Genomic DNA, 23,511 nt, shown 5'->3' on the forward strand with positions numbered 1-23,511 from the left:
AAACACAGGTTCGATCCCTGATGCAGGAAGATCCCCTGAAGAAGAAAATGACAACCCACTCTTGTGTTCTTGCTGGGAGAACCCCATGGACAGAGGAGCCTGGCATGCTACAGTCCATGGGGTTGCAAAGAGTCAGACACAACTTAGCGACTGAACAACAATAGAACTCAGGGATTGAAATGGCTTACATTGGCTAAATACACTGATTTTCCCCTGATACTTTTACATATAATGCATCCTATAATTATAATAATAAATTTTTCTCTTTGTGTATGTGAATGAAAAATATTGCATATCAGTAAACAAAGGATACTGCAGCGATCAAGTCATCACATGAGAGCTGCTCTGATGGTGAGCCGAGAAGGAACTCTGGACAGAAACATAATGCCTCCTGCCATTGAATCATCAGACACTGTAGTCACCCCGCAACGGTACACCCAGGATGAGAAAACACAGGGTATTGGCCCCAGAAAGATAAGGTGCACATCAAAGGAATGATTTCAGTGAGCCCAGACTCTTGCATCTTCCCATATATAGAAGAGTGCTAAATTCCTTAACTTGAGATATCTAGTTTTCTTTAATTCATAGCAATCTTTGGGTGTTCTGACTACTGGTCTTTGTTACAAAACTCCTATATATCCTAGTTCCCCCTGCTGCCTCTTTGGAACAGCATCTCAGAGTGATTTGAGATGCTGAAGTCCTCAGTTTTGCCCACCAAATAAAACATAGCTCTCATCTTTTAGGTTGCACATTCTTTTTCAGCTGACATGTATATGATGTATTTCATACTCTTTTGCGTATGATGCGTTTCATAACATAATTTAAAAATATAAAGTGTTAGTCGCTCAGTCGTGTCTGACTCAACTACAACCCCGTGGATTTTAGCCCTCCAGGCTCCTCTGTCCATGGGATTCTCCGGCAAGAATACTGGCATGGGTTGCCATTCCCTTCTCCAGGGGATCTTCCCAACTCAGGATCAAACTCAGGTCTCCCTCACTGCAGACAGATTCTTTATCACCTGAGCCAACCAGGGAAGCCCATGTTTATATTGTGTAATTGAAATAATCTAAACCCAAAATTAATTCACTCATGGTGAACAAGTATCAAAAGGAATTTTACCAAAAGGAAGTGCTAAAGCTCAAGTCAGATGCAAGCACTTTAATTTAAAAAAGTCTTCCAGGATGCAGAGCTCACCCTCCTAGGTGGTTCAGCTAAGGACAAGTCTGGAAGTGGAAGGAGGATGCTCAGGGTCTCCTGGGAACCTCAGAGGGAACAAGAGTAGTAGACACAGTAGAACCTCATCAGGTGTAGGTGCTTGGCCCTCTCATCCAGGGAAGCTTCCAACTTACAAAAAATAAGCTATAGTCACATAGCTTTCTCTAAATATACCTTTTGTGTTATTACAAATGACCATGAAAATGTTTCATAGTCTTTAATATGGGGAAAAATATTTTCTTTTGAGAATACACTCTACCACCAAATTACACTAAAAATGTAAGGCAATTGTGGCAAAGTGCTACTTTTAGGAAAAGGTCCGTGAGAGCAAAAGAAATCTCAGCTTTCTCCTCCGGTTTATCAGGATGGTGTGAATACATAGCAGCTCTTTAAAACTGCCTGCTTTCCTGAACAAGGAAGATAGATATGAAGTAAATGTGCAGGGAACAAGGTTGTGAGCTCTGACAGGTTAGTCCTGGATTCCTTTGTGTATCAGCCTTGTCGTGTGTGGCTAGAGGAGGGCATGGGCACTGCCTAGAAATCTCATCACAGCCACATGCTCTAGAGGCAACAAAATGATAGTCTGGTGTAATTCTGGGTCCACTTTAGAAGTAGCCATCAATCAGATGATCAAAAGCAAAAGATGTTCTGAGTTAGAATGAAAAATTCCTGCAATAGTGGCTCTATCCTCCAGAAGAACTGACCAGAAATCTTCCTTCCTTTACTTAGAAACCTTCCCTTCCTCTTTCACAGTAGGTCCAAGCACGTCCACAAACCCTTCTGAGCATATTCTACTATTTGCAAGTTGGTGGCATCCCAAATCTCCCTGAGGACAGAAGACACATGTCACCGCTCTCTGGGTACCAGGAACGCATCACAGTGTCTGGTGTGGGCTCTTTTCATAGGTGAGTTAATCATAGTGTGTTTAGAACAGTGCCCGGCATCCAGTGTAATGTGAGTGTCAGCTCCCCTCTCTCTGCGGGCTCTGCACAATGTAGAAGAGGATGTCTGAGGCTGGACCACATCAGGTAGAAAAGTGAAAGTCATTCGTGACATATTCTATCCTCTTAGCACATTCTCCCAAAAGTCCTAGTGTGTTTCTTTCTCTCAACCGCTCCTCTATCTAGCCTCCCCTTGACATCTCCACTCTGGGAGTTGAGCCCAGGGGTTGGCAAACTCTTCCTGTAAAGAGCCATCCAGTCTCTATCAGAACCTCTCAGCTCTGCTTTTGTGGGAACGCAATGGGCATCGATGAAGCACACATGAATGTGCTTGGCTGTGTTCCAATAAAACTTTATTTACAAAACAACTGTCCTTCCTTCACATTGGTTCTTGGCCACTCCCACCTCCCACCATACTTCCTGCTGACTCTGTACCTCTTCCTCCAACTTTTCAGCTCCTCACCTGGTATCCAAGCCCAGCCTGGGTTATAAGTTCCATGATGGCAGAATCCATGTCCCCGGCTCTCCATTGTACCCCCAGCCTGAGGCAGTGCCCAGCTCATTGTAAACATTTTCTTAATATAAATATGTTGAATGAGAGGATAAAAGAATGACATGGGGGGACTTTTATGGAAATGCATGAAGGTATGAAAGGGGGTCCAAGTTAGATTTTCATAAGGCGAGAAAAGCATAATTCTTCTGCTTAGTATCCACCCCCACCCGTGTAGCTGGAACATTGGCTCATTGGTGATTTACAGTGAGCTCTTGGAGGCCTGGAACACCATTTAAGAACTGATAGGAAGCCAGGTGCCTTACATTGTAACTCCAATTCCACAAAGAGCTTTAAAAGATCAGGCTGTTCTACTTTAATAGCAGAGTGGACCTGAAACCCGAGGATGCTTCCAGGGAAGCTAGAAGAGGGAGCAGGGATCTTAGGAGTGATTTACTTCTCTGCTGTGGGTTGTGGCTTCAAAGTCACTGGCATGTATTCAGTTAGGGTCTTGGTGGTGCTTTCCAGGAAGCTTTGAGGTAGACACAGCTCCGTGGCTGCCTGATGGGTAGCGTTTCAATTCAACAAGCTCCCCTGGAAGCCACATTAACAACCCTGCTGACATGTCCACTCTCAGCCATGCCCTCATCCCTGGCATGTCTGCTGCTCGTCCACCTGCTCTCAGAACCAGCACTGCCATGCTGCCACCCGCCCAAGACAGACACTGGAAATCACCTTTGACTACTTCCTCCGTCTCTGCCTGTCTTTGCTATAACACAAAGTCTTGATGACTTTACCCTGAAACATGTTTTCTCTTTCTTAAAAAGCATACGACTTTTGACAAATATCATATGGCAGTCCTTACATGTGGAATCTAAAAAGAAATGATACAAACAAACTTACAAAGCAGAAAGAGACTCACAGACTTAGAGAATGAGCTTATGATTGCTGAGAGGAAGTGTCTGGGGGGAGAGACAGTTAGGAAGTTTGGGATGGACATGTGAACACTGCTATATTTAAAATGGGTAAACAGTAAGGACCTACTGTACAACACATGGACCTCTGCTCAGTGTTATGTGGCAGCCTGGATGGGAGGGGAGTTTGGGGGAGAATGGGTACATGTATATGTGTGGCTAAGTCCCTTCACTGTTCAACTGCAACTATCACAATATTGTTAATTGTCTGTACCCCAGCAGAACGTTTAAATTAAAAATAAAAAAATGTACAACTTTTTATCAAGAAAGAACATGCATATAGTAACTTGCCCAAAGCTTAAGTGCACTGTTGTTGTTTAATCACTAGGTCGTGTCTGACTCTTTGCAACCCCATGGTCTGTAGCCCGCCAGGCTCCTCTGTCCATGGGATTTCCCAGGCAAGAATAATGGATTTGGTTACCATTTCCATCTCTAAGGATTCTTCCCAACCCAAGAATTGAACTCACATCTCCTGCATTCACAGGTGGATTCTTTACCACTGAACCACCAGGGAAGTCCCTGTTAAATGCATAGTTCAATGTGTTTGAAGAAAAGTATGCCCAGGTGTAACCAACACCTCTCTTAAGAGGTAGAACACCTCTATTACTCCAGAAATTTCCTTGTGCCATTTTCTAGTCAATTCCCCCCCAAGCCCACCCTTACTGAGCAACACCATTCTGATTTCTATGACCTTAGCATCCATTTCTCCTGCCCCTGCCCTGAATCTAGTTCCCAGCAGGCAGCTGAAGAAGCATTTTAAAAGCACAAAATGGATCATGTCTTAAAATCATGAAGTGGCTTCCTAGAGTCCTTCAGATAAACCCCAAATCCCTCCCGTGCTTTCAATGCCTTGAGGGATTTGGCCTCAGCTCCCTGTTCTCCCTCAGAATGACCTGCAATCCTCTTCTTTCCTCAGATGCTCCATGCCTGCTCAAGGCTTCTGCCAACATCTTCTTCTATCTCCCTGCCAGGCATCGCCTCCCTCCCCCTGCTCCGCGCATGTGCTTCCTCAGTCTTAGCTTGAGTGGCCCTTACACTGGTCAGCCCAGTTAAGCCCTTCATTTTACATCCTCCCATGAAACTACACGCTTCCCATGAGTCAGGTCTGTTCTTCCTGAAATGTCAGGGCAGCTTGAGCCTCACTGTTCACTTCCCTGTCTCTAGGTCTCAGTATAAAGCTGGCACCCACAGGGGCTGAGTGGGTGAAAGACGCTCTCTCCCTGGGAGGTGTACCTGGCCCATCCAGAGAGGCTGGGGGCAGCTTTGCTTCCTCTTGAAGCCCACCATCCCAGATCAGCATCAGCTTTCCTCCTCGCTTTGCATAGGCATTTGGGACATGACCTAATATTTTCCAAGTTGAAAAGAATCATCTTCTCCCCCTCCAGATTTTGTTGAACTCAAAAGGAATTTAACTCCAGTGGAATCCAGCAGGCATACATTTGCATGCAATTTTCTTCCAACCAGAAAATACTGATGCTAACGGCAGAGGCCAAGTCATCTGGAGGAATTTACAACCGATGACCCAAGGGGCCCAAGGATGCTGACCACAGCAAAAGTTCAGAGGAGAAGGCAGTCTAGTAATCTCCTTAGGGATCAAGGGAGCCTGGCCCAGTCCATCTAGAACACTTTGCAGGAGAGGAGATGCCGGGAGCCAGTGTGAGGAACTCCACCCATGGCAAAGGTCATGAGGAAGGAGGCTCGGCATATGCAAAGGCGGGATCGAGCCTCAGGAGTCCCCCTGGAAATTCTTGAGCATCTACCCCCAAAACCATAATCTGCCTACTTCACTACTTTGTGCTCTCACCTACACCTCTGACTTTACTGGGGGCTGTCCCCCACCACCATCTCTCTCTGAAAAACAGTTAACTTACAGCTCCAGTTAATAAAAATTCCTGGGCATGACAAGTGTTTTACTTCACAAACTCCTTTGGGAGTTCTCTAGCCTGGATGAATAGGTTCTTCCGGCCACATGTGATTGTTCAGAGCCTCCCAACTGTGAGAGGCATGAGATGTTCTAAACTGTCTAAATACAGATTCCTTTGAGCAGTTAAAAGATTGATTAGAAATTGTATTGGTGAAAGGTTTTTCACTTGTTGGGCCAATGTTTGCTGCTAAGTTTCCATATCCCTTACCTACTGTGTCCCTGGGAGTGTATTGATTAATATAATTGGTGTATAGGAATGTAAGTAGTAGCTTTAATGTTTGTAACCTTGGACCCTTGAGTTAATTCTTTTCTTGTTATAGCCCACCACACCTTTGCCCTATAGGAATGCAACTTTATCTAGTGCTTTCGGAGGGTGGTGCCTGACTTTAGAATAATCACCTTTAGAGAAAAATAAGTTTTCTGAAGAAAGGATCATAAAATGTTAACAGGCCTCCTGGCCAGAAGATGATGTAAGTCACCTAAACTTTTGCATATGATAAGTTTGCAGGAAGAAAGCCTGGCTTACTGCTGACTCTACCCCTTCCCTCATTATCCTCTATGCACAACTTAAGGTATAAAAACTACTTTGGAAAATAAAGTGCAGGCCTTGTTCACCGAAGCTTGGTCTCCCCATGTCGTTCTTTCTCTCACCTTCTGGCTGAATTCCCATCTGGAGTGTGGAGGCTCATCAAGCCTACTAATTTTGCCTGGGCTTCTAAGATCTGACCAGGGAAGGCTTAGTGTCTCCTCTCCTTCGGGAGAACGGGAGGACGCCTGTGCCCATGTAGGTGATGCAAATTCCTTGTCTTGGAATTTTATTGGCTTTCCACGTAAACCAAGTTATTCAGCCTCTTTTTTTCACTGAATTTCTTCGCTGAGCTATCCTTATTTAACCACTGTTTATATGTTTAATTCTATCGTATCCCGAGCGCCGAAGCCATCTCCCCTTCGAATTCCCTGGATGCACTGGGGCTGGACCCCGGCAAGGAGAGAAAGAGAAAGGAAGGGGAGAAGGCAAGCTTTGGGAGGCCATGTGTCCCAACAGCTCAGCTAGTAAGGGATGGTGCAAGGTTTCTGGGGTTTATCATGGTTGATCTTTCTGTCCTGTCTCCTCTTTCCAGATGATCCTAAGATCTCACAACAGGAAACAGCCTTCCCACAGTGATCTTGACAGCAACTGTCCCTTAGCATCTGTGGGTAGACACTGTGCTGAAGCCTTGACTTTGTCTCTTATTCTTTAGAGAGCCCCTGCTGCAAAAGTGGGGGCAATTCCTCTTGTTTTATAAACATGAAAATTATGGCTTGGAGGGCAACCGAAGTTGGACAAAGTTTGACCAGCCTGCTCTTTACCAAACTTTGCTGTTGTTCGGTCTCTGTCATCTCTGACTCTTGGTGATCCCATGGACTGCAGTGTGCCAGGCTTCCAAACTGGTGAGCTGCAAAGCCAGGATTCAAGGTCAGGTTGTCAGACCCCAACGTCTGTGGTTTCTTCTTGTTTCTCATTTGTACCTGGAGAGTGGCCAAGATGGTAGTGGCCAAGATGGTGTAGAAAGACCCTGAGCTCACCTCCTTTTGGGACGACACCAAAGCCATAACTATCTGCAGGGCAACCATCAATGCAAAAGCCTGGAACCTACAAGAAAAGATCTTCTACAACAAAGACATAAAGAAGGAACCACAATGAGATGGATAGGACTCATGATGTGAGTCTTTGTACCTAACATAGTACCTGGCACATAAGGGCAATGAGAACAACCACCCATCACAGCAGCTACCACTTATTAAGCCTTGAGTAGGAAATGGCTACCCATCCCAGTATTCTTGTCTGAAAAATCTATGGACAGAGGAGCCTGACAGGCTACAGTCCATGGCGTCAGAGAGTTGGACACGACTGAGCGACTAAGCATGCATACGATTTGTATGTTGAAATTCTATCCCCCAGTACCTCAGAGGGACTGTATCTGGAGACAGGGTCTTTAGGAGGTGATAAGGGAAAATGAGGTCATATAGGCGGGCCCTGATCCATGGTGACTTGTTTTCTTTCAGTTCAGTTCAGTCACTCAGTCGTGTCCAACTCTTTGAGACCCCATGAATCGCAGCACAGCAGGCCTCCCTGTCTATCACCAACTCATGGAGTTCACTCAAACTCATGTCCATTGAGTCGGTAATGGCTATCCAGCCATCTCATTCTCTGTTATCCCCTTCTCCTCCTGCCCCCAATCCCTCCCAGCATCAGGGTCTTTTCCAATGAGTCAACTCTTCACATGAGGTGGCCAAAGTATTGGAGTTTCAGCTTTAGCATCAGTCCTTCCAATGAACACCCAGGACTGATCTCCCTTAGAATGGACTGGTGGATCTCCTTGCAGTCCAAGCAACTCTCAAGAGTCTTCTCCAACACCACAGTTCAAAAGCATCAGTTCTTCAGTGCTCAGCTTTCTTCACAGTCCAACTCTCACATCCATACATGACCACTGGAAAAACCACAGCCTTGACTAGACGGACCTTTATTGTCAAACTAATGTCTCTGTTTTTTAATATGCTATCTAGGTTGGTCATAACTTTCCTTCCAAGGAGTAAGCGTCTTTTAATCTCATGGCTGTAATCACCATCTGCAGTGATTTTGGAGCCCCCCAAAATAAAGTCTGACACTATTTCCACTGTTTCCCCATCTATTTGCCATGAAGTGATGGGACCAGATTCCATGATCTTAGTTTTCTGAATGTTGAGCTTTAGGCCAACTTTTTCACTTTCCTCTTTCACTTTCATCAAGAGGGTCTTTAGTTCCTCTTCACTTTCTGCCATAAGGGTGGTGTCATCTGCATATCTGAGGTTATTGATATTTCTCCTGGCAATCTTGATTCCAGCTTGTGCTCCTTCCAGCCCAGCTTTCTCATGATGTACTCTGCATAGAAGTTAAATAAGCAGGGTGACAGTATACAGCCTTGATGTATTCCTTTTCCTATTTGGAACCAGTCTGTTGTTCCATGTCCAGGTCTAACTGTTGCTTCCTGACTGCATATAAGTTTCTCAAGAGGCAGGTCAGGTGGTCTGGTAGTCCCATATCTTTCAGAATTTCCCACAGTTTATTGTGATCCACATAGTCAAAGGTTTTGGCATAGTCAATAAAGCAGAAATAGATGTTTTTCTGGAACTCTCTTGCTTTATCCATGATCCAGCGGATGTTGGCAATTTGATCTCTGGTTCCTCTGCCTTTTCAAAAACCAGCTTGAACACCTGGAAGTTCATGGTTCATGTATTGCTGAAGCCTGGCTTGGAGAATTTTGAGCATTACTTTACTAGCATGTGAGATGAGTGCAATTGTGTGGTAGTTTGAGTATTCTTTGGGTTTGGAATGAAAACTGACCTTTTCCAGTCCTGTGGCCACTGCTGAGTTTTCCAAATTTGCTGGCATGTTGAGTGCAGCACTTTCACAGCATCATCTTTCAGGATTTGAAATAGCTCAACTGGAATTCCATCACCTCCACTAGCTTTGTTCATAGTGATGCTTCCTAAGGCCCACTTGACTTCACATTCCAGGATGTCTGGCTCTGGGTGAGTGATCACACCATCGTGATTTTCTGGGTCACAAAGATCTTTTTTGTACAGTTCTTCTGTGTATTCTTGCCATCTCTTCTTAATATTTTCTGCTTCTGTTAGGTCCATACCATTTCTGTCCTTTATCGAGCCCATCTTTGCATGAAATATTCCCTTGGTAGCTCTAATTTTCTTGAAGAGAAATCTCTAATCTTTCCCATTCTGTTGTTTCCCTATTTTTGTTTTTTTCCTCTATTGTTTTCTTATAAGAAGAGGCTATTAGGACCAGACATGCCCAGAAGGAAGGCCATGTGAGGATACAGGGAGAAGATGGCTGTCTACAAGCCTCAGGAGAGAGGCCTCAGAAGAAATCAGCCTTGCAAAAGCCTGTGTCTCAGATGTGAGCAAACAACAATTCTGTTGTTTAAGCCCCCTCGTCTATGGAACTTTGTTATGGCAGCCCCAGAAAGTGAATACAGTGGCTCTCGATTATTGCTGACATGGCTCCCAGAAGGGCTCTAGAATGGAAATGGTTCATTTATGGAGACTACAACAAACAGAAGTTGATCCCATGAGAGGGTCCCAGTGGGGTGAGCTTGTGAGTCCAGCATTTTTCCAGTGCCTTCATCATTGCCAGGGGCAGCCCCAAGAACCTGGCTCTCTTCCTTCGCTCCCATCCAGAAAGGAAATTTAACCATTGTCTTCCCTGGCTTGGGTCAGGAGGCTGACATTTCCTTAAATCTAAATGTGGCCTCCTGACCAGTGTCTCTGTCAGTGTGGCCAGCAGGGCCATTCAGTCTGAGTCAGAGTCATGCCTTCAAGGCTTCCTGAACAATCCCTGAAAACCCGGAGACCCTGGGGAAGCTCTAGCTGGTAGGAACTCTGCTTCCACAGTCCACAGAATTCTCCAGGCAAGAATTATGTCCATGGGCATAAGGAAATGTGTATACTATGATGCCAGGTGAGAAAAGTAAAAACCAAAGCAAAAAAATTGGTTCTAATTTTTATAAATATGAAAAATTACCAGTATTTGAAGGAAGGGTAGGAAACAGCATCATTAACCCATAACATGAGTGTTTTCACTTCATTTTCTTTATATTTTCATAGTTTCTACAGTGCACCATGTATAATTAGAATTGCCTCCTAACTATATAAGGGCTTCCCTGATAGCTCAGTTGGTAAAGAATCCACCTGCAATGCAGGAGACCCCGGTTTGATTCCTGGGTTGGGAAGATCTGCTGAAGAAGGCACAGGCTACCCACTCCTGTATTCTTGGGCTTCCCCTGTGGCTCAGCTGGTAAAGAATCTGCCTGCAGTGTGGAAGACCTGGGTTCGATCTCTGGACTGGGAAGATCCCCTGGAGAAGGGAAAGGCAACCCACTCCAGTATTTGGCCTGGAGAATTCCATGGACTGTATAGTCCATGGGGTCACAAAGAGTCGGACAGGACTGAGCAAATTTCACTTTCACTTTTCCTATCTATCATCTATCTTTCTATCAGTTGTCTTCTGTTATTTTTTTGGTGAAAATCTGCATTGTTGCTTTATGTCTGTGTTTTAAATTTACACAAACAGTACCGGGCCACAGACTCCACTTGCTGCTTTACTTCTTTCTCCCCTGGGTTTAGATTCACACATCTTCTTGATGAAGATTGAGCTTATTGCTTTTCCCTGACACATAACTTTGGTACTGCGTACCTACTATGCTTTATTTATGCTTCTCCAAGGTGTGGCTACTCAGGTTACCTTTCATCCCTTGTTGCCACAGATAGTACTGTAGTTAATATCCCTGTACAGTCTATCTTACATACCTTTGCAAAAATCTCTGGGTGGAGTTTGGGGTCACAGGATATATGGATACTTAATATTAATTGGGCTTCCCAGGAGGTGCTAGTGGTAAAAACTTGGCCTCCAATGCAGGAGACACAAGAGATGCAGGTTCAACCTCTGGGTTGGGAAGATCCCCTGGAGAAGGAAGTGGCAACCCATCCACTCCAGTATTCCTGCCTGGAGAATTCCATGGGCAGAGGAGCCTGAGAGGCTACAGTCCATGGGGCTGCAAAGAGTCAGACACAACTGAGCGACAAAGCAATATGATTAATTGCACTAGAGTGCAAAATCCCATGGAAGGAGGATCCTGGTGAGCTGCAGTCCAAGGGGTCGCTGGGAGTCAGACACGACTGAGGGACTTTTTACTTTCACGCATTGGAGAGGGAAATGGCAACCCACTCCAGTGTTCTTGCCTGGAGAATCCTGGGGACAGGGGAGCCTTGTGGGCTGCCGTCTATGGGGTCACACAGAGTCGGGCACAACTGAAATGACTTAGCAGCAGCAGCAGCAGAGTGCTCCACCAGGGCGTGAGGGCTCCTATTTCCCTAGGTCTCTGTCAACACTTGGTATTCTCCAAGTGTCTAATTTTGACAACTGGGCAAATACACAGAGGTATATTACTAGGGTAGTTTGCCTTTCTTTGATTTAAACAAGTTGCTTCTCTTCCCCTGTGTTACCATGTGCTTCTTGTCTGGGAACTGCCCTTTCCTATTTCTGTCCCTCTCCTAGAGGGACTCATGCTCTTTTATTGTTGACTTGCAGGAGGTCCTTCCTACTCTAAGGGCTAATCCCTGATCAGTTTAGAGGTCACACATGGCTTCTGTCATCATCTGTAGAATCCTTGACCTTGCCATTCCTCATTGGGTGCAAACCACCCCACCCCCCAACCCCCATTTTGATATAATTGGACCTGTCCCTTCTCTCCCCACTGTTTGTGCTGTTAGGGGTCTTGTTCATCCCCAGCCTGGGTCACAGAGATACCTTCCTACTTGGTCCTCTGTTTGATTTTTAGTTTCACTTTTCACATTTGGTTCTTGAATCCATCTGGAATCGTTTTACACATTTCATCTATTTAGTCCCGGCTCCCTCTTTTTAAGTTTGAAAGTTTTTGCTTACACAAAGGGTTCAGTGGAGAGAACTATTAAAAAAGTTGGTGACCTATAAAATGCCCTCCCTCTAAATAGAAAGGAAGAAGGGCCTGAATATTTTTGGAAGGCCCTGTGCTTTGGAACTTCTGAACTGTGGAGCCAGGGTCATATCCATGGACATCCTGCCTGGGAACAAATCGACAATCAGCACTGCACTAATGGGCAACTGGGAAAGGGAAGGAACGAGCTGGGCTGAAGGTCAAGTTTAAGGAGGAAAGAAGGCCTGGCTATCAGGTGGGCCTCTCAAAAAGCCCTTGTTTTATGGATAAAATCTTCTGATGATGATGCCAATGGCAGTGTTGAAATCATAGAAATCTTCTGTGGACCAGTTCAGAGGTGTCTGAGTTCAACTTTGAAGGCAGTGCTGCTGATTGGCTGACATTGGTCTGTAACTAAAGGTGATGAAGACCAAAGATGTGTGATTGGTCCTAACAGCAGGTGACTGTCATCAGCTTGGCTATCCATCCAGCTGGGGCGATGCATCTGGGCCAGGTGCTGCCTTATGTAAGATCCTCCTCCCTACTCTGCAAAGTGGATTTACTCTGCTCCTGACTGCTCTCCCCACCCCATCCCCATCCTCCTGCCATCATCCTAATCTGACCCTGAGGACCATTTCCCCTGCAGGTGACAGATAACCGCAGCTGCCAGGTCTCCCTGTCCACAAGCTGTTCTCTACCCGCTCAATCCAGCCTCTAGGCAGCCAGGATGAATCCAGAATGGTGAATACTGCTTGGTCTCTATCATTGTTTCCTAAATATCTGCATGACTGATTCTCAACCACAGTTACACGTTAGAATCATCTGGAACATTTTAAAAATACTGATAATTCCAACCCCCCACCCCTCCAAACTGATTCAGAATCTTGGTGATGGTGGTGGCAGGTCCCAAGCATTATCATTTATCTTACGCACCCTTCCCCCTGACCCATGGATCTCATGTTTCTGGAGCTGAGAACCCCTGGCCTACAGGATCAAGGGCAAGTTTTCTAGCAGAGCATTCAAGGTCTAGTAGGGTCTACCAGGCATTTACTGAAGAAATATCAGATGCCTGACACAAAGGCCTGGCATGCAATTACTATTTGTACTTAGTATGTGAATATCCACTTTGTTTCCTGATACTAAGTGTGTCCTTTTGTAATCTAGCAGGAGCCCTACCACCCCAGAACTGGCATTGCCTGACTCCTCCTAGGGGTCTCAGGGCCACTCTGTGCTCACCCTAGGGGGCAGCAGTCAGGGACTCAGCGTCACACCCACCGGGTTTCTCCACCTGGGTACCTCAGACCACACGTCCAAGCCTGGCTTCCAAAACCCACCTGTACTTCTTGTCATCAGCTGTGCAACACCTTGACTTTGGCTTAGGGAGACTGATTTGGGACTTCTGGCCTCCACAGCTAGAAGAGAGTAGATTTCTATTGTTTTAAGCCACCCAGTTTGTGTTAATTTGTTACAGCAGTCCCGGGAAAGGCACACACTCCCCATTCCTCAACTCTGTGTTACCACTTTGCTGACTTGCATCCCCTTCAGACTCCCTGAGGTCTCACCTGCTGAAACTCATCCACCTGTCTGCACCTTTATCATCCCTGCCCATGGCCTGTCCTCCGCTGTGACCCATGTGTAATAAAGCTTTGCAAACATTGTGATATACTCTCACAATAACTTTAGGAGGAAGCTCTGTTATCGTTCCCCATACACAGATGAGGAACAGAGGTCTGGAGAAATCCCAGCTCAGACAGCATATCAGCAGAGAGCAGGGACTCAAACCCAGGTCCTCTGATGACAAATCTTGAGCCCTCAACCTCTTTCCAGGCTTATTAAGTGCTACAAGCAAAGCTCCTAAAGTTGTGGCTCTCTTGCTGGGGAGCAGGGTAGGAAGATCCACAGAGTGATTGCCCCAGCCTCTCACTCAGCACGCAGAAGCATCAGGCAGCTGGGAGCCCAGGAGCACGTGGCGATGAGCAGGTCTGCTCTGCAGACGGACAAGAACCAGTGTTCATCTCAGTGCTGGGGAGAGTGGCCTCCAGGAGCCATGCCAGGGGCTTGATGCAGGATTCCTCAGGTTGGTAAGAGGGGTAGCCATGCCTGCTCTGACCACTAGCTTCTCCCCTAAATTGGTTCCTCCAAATAATGTGCTTGAGGAATTTGACAAGACCAAATCCACAATAGTTTAGATCCTTTGTTGCTGCTGTCATTTAGTTACTCAGTTGTGTCCAGCTCTTTGCGATCCCATGTACTATAGCCTGCCTGGCTCCTCTGTCCATGGGGATTTCTAGGCAAGAATAGTGGAGTGGGTAGCATTGTCATTTGTTGGCAAAGTAATGTCTCTGCTTTTAAATATGCTGTCTAGGTTGGTCATAACTTTTCTTCCAAGGAGTGTCTTAATTTCATGGCTGCAGTCACCATCTGCAGTGATTTTGGAGCCCCCCAAAATAAAGTCTGCCACTGTTTCCACTGTTTTTCCATCTATTTGCCATGAAGTGATGGGACTGGATGCCATGATCTTAGTTTTCTGAATGTTGAGCTTTAAGCCAACTTTTTCACTCTCCTCTTTCACTTTCCTCAAGAGGCTCTTTAGTTCTTCACTTTCTGCCATAAGGGTGGTGTCATCTGCATATCTGAGGTTATTGATATTTCTCCTGGCAATCTTGATTCCAGCTTGTGCTTCATCCAGCCCAGCATGTCTCATGATGTACTCTGCACAGAAGTTAAATAAGCAGGGTGACAATATACAGCCTTGATATACTCCTTTCCTGATTTGGAACTAGTCTGTTGTTCCATGTCTAGTTCTAACTATTGCTTCCTGACCTGCATACAGATTTCTCAAGAGGCAAGTCAGGTCCGTCTAATCAAGGCTATGGTTTTTCCAGTGGTCATGTATGGAAGTGAGAGTTGAACTATAAAGAAATCAGAGGGCTCAAGAATTGATGCTTTTGAACTGTGGTGTTGGAGAAGACTCTTGAGAGTCTCTTGGACTGAAAGGAGATCCAACCAGTCCATCCTAAAGGAAATCAGTCCTAAATGTTTATTGGAAGGACTGACGCTGAAGCTGAAACTCCAATACTTTGGCCACCCGATATGAAGAGTTGACTCATTGGAAAAGACTCTGATGCTTGGAGGGATTGAAGGCAAGAGTAGAAGAGGATGACAGAGGATGAGATGGCTGGATGGCATCACCGACTTGATGGACATGAGTTTGAGTGAACTCTGGGAGTTGGTGATGGACAGGGAGGCCTGTCATGCTGCAGTCCACGGGGTCTCAAAGAGTCAGACACGACTGAGCAACTGAACTGAACTGAGCCATTTCCTACTCCAGGGGATCTTCCCAATTCATATATCAAACCAGCATCTCCTGAATTGCAGGCAGATTCTTTACCTCTGAGTCGCCAGGGAAGCCCTTAGAGCCCCTGATGGTGTCATTTTCAAGCCAGTATTGGTACCTTTCACCCTCTGCATGGGAGGCACTGGTGAAGATGTGTGACTCTTGGTGGATATTGTAGAGTTCAGTGGTCAGGAATGCACACCCTGGAGGTGCAAGGGTTTCAGTTCCACCTCTGTCACTTGTTATGTTAGCTGGGCACTCTTGGCTAAGTGACTTAACCTTTCTGTGCACTTATTTGTCCAGCTGTGAAATGAGGCCGTAATGGCACTTGCCACACAGGGCTGGTGGGGGATCAAATGAATTACAATACATACAGAGCATGGTAATTCTTGATCAATGTCAGCTCTGACTGTCTATCTGGCTGGTTTCCTACACTATTAGTGTCCTCTGGCTGCTGTAACAAATTATCATATATGTGGTGGCTTGAAACAACAGAAATGCATGCTCTCACAGCTCTGGCAGCCAGAGTCTGAAATCAGTGCCACTGGTGTTAGCAGGGCCACGTTCAAGTGTGTCCTGTGCCCGTCGTGGGTCCTTGACAGACGTTACCTCTCACTTAGCCATTCATTTGGTTGTGACCAGACCTCGGGCTACACAACTGGATACAACGTGGCTTAGGGCCTGTCCTGCAGGCTTTGGTCACCTTGTTCTGGAGACAGACACAGAGGTTCACCTTCATAGATCCCATCGTCTTGGCCTGTACAAGGGGGTGGGCTCTAAGGATTAGGTATGTAATGATGAGAATGCCCACCTCTGGGGGCCCTGAGACCCTTGTGCTTAGGGGACTCCAAGCAAAGGCTTGTTGACCGCCTGGCAGAGTTGCATTTAGGGGATTCATGGGGCTGGTGGGAGGGGTCCTCTGCCTACACTGAGATGGACCATGTCCTCACAAGCTTCTTGCTTTCCAGGAGACCCCATTGCCAGCTTTTCACGATGGGCTACATTGACCCAGTGGGCTCCTGCAGAGGGTCCTGCAGTTGGAATTCCTCCCTGAGCTCCTCCAGGCCACTTTCCTATATTCCCTGAATGGCTACAAACATTGCCCTGCAAGGTCAAGGTCAAGGTCAGGAGGTCCCTCTCTGGTGTGGGACCCACATCTCTCTCCAGCTCTAGCCCCAATTGCCAAAGGCAGTGACACGACCTGAGCCCGATGCCTCCCAGGGAATGGATCAGAGACCTGCCTTCCAGGCCTTCCCAGCTGTGTCTTTCTTTGCCAGCCCCTGCACTTCTCCCTGAACTGCCACAAGCCCTGAAACTTGTACCTGTAAAGAGTGATTCCCCCAGCCCTCCTGTGACACCTGTACCCTGACGCCTCTGAGAGGAACCAGCCAGTCTGGATGCTGTAAGACTGCCATGCACACGTGTATCACTTGTGCTGGTGGGGCCTGGCTCTGCGGGTAGGGGGCGCCACTTCTGCCCCTGAGCCTTTAAACAAGGCTGTGCCCTCCTTCATCTTGTCCCCTGCCCCCGACCAGGCTCTCAGCATCCCTATGACTTCTCTATGAGAGCATCCTGATAGCGCAAGTGGAAGCATCCACACATGTGGTGACAGTCTTGGCATATGGCTCTTATGGCATTCAGGGTCCTACTCTGCCCTGGCTCATCACAGCAGGGTGACCTAGCATGAACAATGATACCAGAAACCTCTCAGGCTCCTGGGGTTTCTAGCCAGGTGAGTGCCCAGCTGGAACTGAGTTGGTTGGAATGAAGGTGACCCCTAACACATCTTCAAAGCCATCAGAAATTGGGTTATTGTGAAAGGAGTGTGAAACCTGTAAAAACCATGATGGGAGAGGAAGTCTGTGGCTGTGACTGTGTTCTGACAGATTCTCACCAGCTCCTGGGCCTCGGGCAAGTCTCCCAAGCCTGCTGAGCCTGACTTCCCTCCCTGAGAAGCAGCCTAGGGCCCTGGTCAGGGAAGGACACAAACTTTCTGGCTCTTCCCCTTCCGGACACCAGGCAGCATGCATTTCTCCTTAGGTAAGGTGTGGCTGTGTGATTTTCACTCATGGGAGTTTGCCTGGAACACATATTGCTGCCATGCCAAGGTCTTAACTGGCAGGTGTGAGACTGGACACATTCCCTCCACCTGCCACAGGGCAGTTATTCCAGAAGGAGAGGGCTCTGCCAATCATCATCCCTAAAGCTCTGAGGCAGAAAGTGAAGTCGCTCAGTCGTGTCCGACTCTTTGTGACCCCATGGTCTGTAGCCTACCAGGCTCCTCCATCCATGGGATTTTCCAGGCAAGAGTACTGGAGTGGGTTGCCATTTCCTTCTCCAGGGGATCTTCCCAACCCAGGGATTGAATCCAGGTCTCCCTCATTGCAGGCAGAATGCTTTACCGTCTGAGCCACCATATGCTAGGGGAAAAAAAAAAGACCTTGGGCAGAACCTCCGCTTAATCTAGGAAGATGGGGAGCTGTGAGCTGAGAGAGAAACAACTGGAAGAGAATTTTCCCCACAATAATGAATATTTTACTGATGCCCAGCTCTGTTGGCTTGGAGCCAAACTGGGAGAAGCCATTGAAGGTTTGAAGTCAGTTGAACAGACAACTTGTTATGCTCTGAGCACGGCCAGACAAACATGCCCTGAGGATGGAGTAGATGGATGTGGATTCCCTGGTCCATGGCCTCCCTGTGTTACCTATGTTTCAGAGATGCAGTGGCTGTAGCTAAGTCAGGATGCTTTACAAGTTACACAGTGGGGCAGCCCTTAACTCTGAGACTGAGAGGACAGAGTAGTAGATGGAGAATGCGGAAGAGGAAGATGGGGCGGGGACGGAGCCACCAGTTTGAATGATGACTTGGAACCTTGGGCTGACCCCATCTACTCCCTGAACCTCAGCTTCTCTGTAAGATGGAGAGGATGAGAAACCGCAGTGCAGAGCTGCCTGAGGGCATCGTGAATTCATAAACCCCATGACGGGGGCCTGGTGCAGAGTAACTGGTCCACAACTGGGCATGCAGGAGTTCCCATCATGTGGGCCTGCCTGCAGCAGAGTCTCTGAAATGTGCTAGGCTTGGCGCCAGTCAAGCAACAGGCAGAGAATTAATGGAGGGGCTGCAGAGGGTTGAATTAAGCCCCCCAAATGGAGGGTGAGTTCTTGCTCAGAGGTTTCTGATGGAGTCTCACCTTCACCAGTGGTGTCACCTGCTCTCTGGGCAGCGGGGAGCCCTGGTGGGTCTTAGAGCAGGGAAGCCTGATCCTCCCTCCTGGAGTGCAGCTGGCCCCTTGCTCTGTGAGGAACACTTGTAAAGCCCTTGTCTTTTGTGTTCCTGGCCCTGGAGAGCTCTCTGATATAATTTATCTCCTCTCTTGTCTTTTTTCTCCTTTGGTTCCAGCCACACTGGCCTCCTTACACAAAAAGAACTTGTATCTGTTCCCTGAGTTATCATTCTCCTGTCAAAGGTGGTCACCCTTGGGACAATGACCCCCATTAGCTGTGGTGATGCTGAAGACAATGAGGATGCTACAGGCATGGCAGGGTGGCATGGGCACTGGAACCATGACATGGACCTTGTCTCACTCACACCAGGGCAAGTGCATTGCAGGTTTGAGATTCTCACCGCAGGTGAGAGGTTTCCCTGCAGACCTTCAGTGATGTGAATCTGCCCCATGACAGCCCTTAGCACTCAAGGGCAACTCCCAAAAGATACAGGAGGGAGAAAGAGGATTAGAGTTTGGGCCAAAGCACATTTCTCCTATCCTCAGGCCAGCAGAATTTTCATTTGAGAGAGAATCAACCTCTGTGTTATGAATCATCCATCACTTGGAGGGGATCTCATGACCAAGAGCCCCCTTGTCAGTCTCACCTGAATGAATGGGAAGAGGAGGCCGATGGTGAAGTTGGAGAGCCAGTTGACGGTGCCCACCACGGTAAAGGCAGCTGGCCGCTGGGCTTGCTGGAAGAACTCGCTGGTCAGGATGAAGGGAATGCCACCTGCAACCAGAGCCAGGGCATGGGTTAATCACCCCAGGGAAGTCTGGCCACCAGCATCCATCTCTATTTGGCAGGGGAGCCCCTCCTGGTAAGAGGCAGCTCTGCCTGGGAGAGTGACACCTTTGGGCATGAGTGTTGGAATTATAGCCTGTAACCCCTAAAGATACACAAACCATTTCTCTGACCTGGTCCTCCCAAATGAGAGATGATTCATCTTCTAGGCTCTCCCATCTCAGTTCTGGAATCACCAGGTTGGACTTCCCAGGTGGCAATAGGGATAAAGAACCCGCCTGCCAATACATGAGACATGAGAGATTTGGGTCCGATCTCTGGGTTGGGAAGATCCCCTGGAGGAAGGCATGGCAACTCACTCCAGTATTCTGGCCTGGAGAATCCCATGGATAGAGGAGCCTGGCGGGCTACAGTCCACGGGGTCGCAAAGAGTTGGACATGACTGAAGTGACTTAGCACACACGCACAGGCTGGATTCACTCGTTCCATCAAGATTCAGTGATTATTGGCTGTGCTGGGGCTGGCCCCACAGTCCTGGAGGAAAGTGGTCATGCCCCTGCGCTTCTGAGACTCCCTTATCTGGTGGGGGAGAAAGGATGACTTATTACAAAGGAAGTGAGGGAATAATAACTAATGCAGCATGTGATAAGCGCTGGAGGAAATGGTCAAGGCAATGGAGCGGGTGGAGATCCAGGTTAGCAGTGGTAGGGAGAGCTCTCTGGGCAGGTGATGGTGGAGATACGGCTCAAAGGAGGAGATGCAGCTTGTGAAGATTTGGGATGATCATGCCGACGGAAGGACGAAAGGGCAGAGACCCTGAGGGATGAAAAGGATTGAGAAGACTCCTGAGAGTCCCTTGGACTGCAAGGAGATCAAACCAGTCAATCTTAAAGGAAATCAACCCTGAATATTCACTGGAAGCCCTGATGCTGAAGCTCCAAATACTTTGGCCACCTGATGCAAAGAGCCTACTCATTGGAAAAGACTCTGATGCTGGGAAAGATTGAGGGCAGGAGGAGAAGGGGATGACCCAGGATGAGACAGTTGGATGGCATCACCTACTCAATGGACATTGAGGGACAGGGAGGCCTGGCGTGCTGCAGTCCATGGGGTCACAAAGGCTCGGACGTGACTGAGCGACTGAAAAACAACAAGGTCTATAACAGAGGCTATCCTGTTGGACATCTGAGGAAGGGGATAGAGGAAGGGGATGGGATGGCAAAGGTGAGCAGGGCCAGTTAAGCAGCCTCTGGAGATCAAGGAGAGGGGCTGCCATTGAGGAAAACTGATGAGGGGTTTAAAGGAGGACTGATGTGATTAATTGGCACTTCGTAGAGACCACTGCTGTTTGGAGGAAGGACTGGAGGAGGCAGAGGTTGATGCAGGAGGCTGTTGGGGCTGGCAGGAGCAGATGATGGCGGTCTAGAGGGTTCGGATGGCGGCGGTGCGGATGGATGGAAGGGGCTGATTTGGGTAGTTGCCACCCCATGGATGCAAGGCTCTCAGGGTGAGCATTGCACCCTGAAACCACAGCGCTCATCGTCAGGTTCAACCAAGCAACCCAAGGTCACACAGCCAGGACCAGCTCAAGCCTGTGTCTCTCCAGAGCTTTCACCACGACTGCCCCAGCATGCTGCCCACAAGCCTTGGACTCTGCACCTCAAAAATGACTCAGAATGGACCACCCATGACCCACACTCTGCCCCTGCCCTGCTAGACTGTGAGCCCTCCAGGGAAGCTGGCATCTCCATTGGCCTGGCAGAGTAGACAGGTGACTGATATTTACATACTTGAAGTAAATGCTCAACATTTGATTTTGAAAAGGCTTGATATACTGTTTGCTACAAAAAAGGTGGATGCTTTATCTTAAATGTGTCTATCAAAATGATGTGCAGGAACAATGGTTTCATGGTAAAATGTGCTACAACCAGCCTTAGGTCTATGAAGCACGTGTGACTATGTTGGCAAGTGTGTCACACACCTACTGCCACGAGCCTTGCTGCACGTCCCAGGGGGCAGTTCACAGGTCTGCTGAAGCCTGAACAGGGCCGAGGGCTGATGTTTCACCTTCCTGACTTCCCTGGATGTGTTTTGGAAGCATCTGTAGGTAACTTATTAACACTTCTGCCGCCGGTTTATTAGTTTACAGTGGAGCAGAATGTTGACAAACCTGCCCCCTTGCACTTTGTTTGCTGTTCAGGGCTGAGGCCACGATTTGTTTACTGGTTATGGTGCCTCCCCCCAGCACAGGACCTAGGATACAGACACCAGGTACTCTGTAAAGATTTGCATGATCAGTGGAGGAACGGTTAAGACACCCTGGGTTCAAGGACATCTACATCATGCCTCTTCTCTCTTTCTCTCTCAGGCCTTCAGGCCACCCCTGCAGGACAAATATAAGCAACCATGACAATCCTGCACAGCACACTGTGCCAATGGGTTTTCATTTCCATTATTTCCTTCAAACTCCCCAGCCAGAGAAGGTGGTGAGACATGGTGAGTTAGGGCTCTAGTGTCAGTAAGAACAGGTGGAAGTTCTGGGTCCACCAGATCCCTCTAGAATGCAGATCTATCACAAGTGAGGTATGATAGAAGGGACTTACTAGAGAGAGGAGGGGGTTTGTGAGGATTAAATGAACTACTGTGTGCAATCACTTAGTATAAGTCTGCTCCATGTGAGGTACTGAATAAATGTTAATTATTCAATAATTGTTAGCTACTAGAATAGCTAGAATAATAAAACTAGAATAATAGTTTTAAACTCATCTGCATTATTTCCTCCCATTGTGTGAGCTAACTGTAACTCAAAGAAGGGGCGTGACTAGCCCAAGGTCTATTGACAGAGGGATGATGGTGATGGTGATGATGGTGATAGTGGTGATGGTGAAGGTGATGGCGATGACAGTGGTGAAGGTGATGATAGTGGGGAAGGTGATGGTGATGATAGTGGTGATGGTGATGACAGTGGTAATGGTGATGATAGTGGTGATGGTGATGAAGGTGATGATGGTGATGGTGATGATAGTGGTGATGGTGGTGATGATGGTGATGGTGATGGTGATGATAGTGATAGTGGTGATGGTGATGACAGTGGTAATGGTGATGATAGTGGTGATGGTGATGATGGGGGAGGTGCTGGTGTATGATTTAGTGCTGATGGTGTGTGGATGGTGATGGACCAGTAGGTGATGGTGATGATAGTGTGATGTGGTGATGGTGGTTGATAGTGGGGAAGTGGTGATGGTGATGATAGTGGGGGTGATGGTGATGATAGTGGGGTGAGTGGTTGATGACAGTGGGATGGTGATGATAGAGGGAAGGTGATCGGTGATGATTAAAGGGGAAGGTGATGGTGATGATAGTGGGGAAGGTGATGGTAATGATAAAGGGGAAGGTGATGGTGATGATAGTGGGGAAGGTGATGGTGATGATAAAGGGGAAGGTGATGGTGATGATAGAGGGGAAGGTGATGGTGATGATAGTGGTGATGTTGTGATAGTGGTTGATGGTGATGACAGTGGTGATCGGTGATGATAGGATGGGAAGGTGATGGTGATGATAAAGGGGAAGGTGATGGTGATGATAGTGGTGATGGTGATGGTGATGACAGTGGTGATGGTGATGATAGTGGTGATGGTGATGACAGTGGTGATGGTGATGACAGTGGTGATGGTGATGATAGTGGTGATGGTGGTGATGATGGTGATGGTGATGCTGATGATAGTGGTAATGGTGATGGTGGTGATAGTGGTGATGGTGATGGTGGTGATAATGCCGCTCATTGTGATAATGATGCTAGTAATGATGGTGGAGGTGATGATGATAATGATGCTAGTGATAATGATGGTGGTGATGGTGGTGGTGGTGTGATGCTAGCCAGGATGGTGATAATGACAGTGATCATGATAGAAATGATGGTGATAATGATGAAGGTAGAGATAGTGGTGTTGCTGCAGCTGCTGAATGATGGTGGTGGTAATTGTGACAGGTATTGGGAAAAGCTCTTGACATACATTATTTCACTTAATTATCACTACTGTATGGTCGTAGGATTCCCTTGTGGCTCAGACGGTAAAGAGTCTGCCTGCAATGCAGGAGACCCAGGTTCAATCCTTGGGTCGGGAAGATC

At 47.4% G+C, this 23,511-nt stretch overlaps 1 protein-coding gene across 7 annotated transcripts in view; it reads right to left on the reverse strand.

Annotated features, from left to right (window-relative positions):
* SLC2A9 (solute carrier family 2 member 9) overlaps window positions 1–23,511 on the reverse strand; it is a 280,693-nt gene that overhangs the window by 59,900 nt on the left and 197,282 nt on the right. For 4 of the 7 annotated variants that reach the window (XM_059887811.1, XM_015471765.3, XM_024993633.2 and 1 more), the window contains one exon: window positions 19,243–19,370. In XM_059887811.1, coding sequence (XP_059743794.1) covers window positions 19,243–19,370 — 128 coding nt within the window. The other 3 variants (XM_024993634.2, XR_009494947.1, XM_059887812.1) reach the window with 3 other exon arrangements.

This window comes from Bos taurus, chromosome 6 (assembly GCF_002263795.3).
Source record: "Bos taurus isolate L1 Dominette 01449 registration number 42190680 breed Hereford chromosome 6, ARS-UCD2.0, whole genome shotgun sequence".
Taxonomy (NCBI): Eukaryota; Metazoa; Chordata; class Mammalia; order Artiodactyla; family Bovidae; genus Bos; species Bos taurus.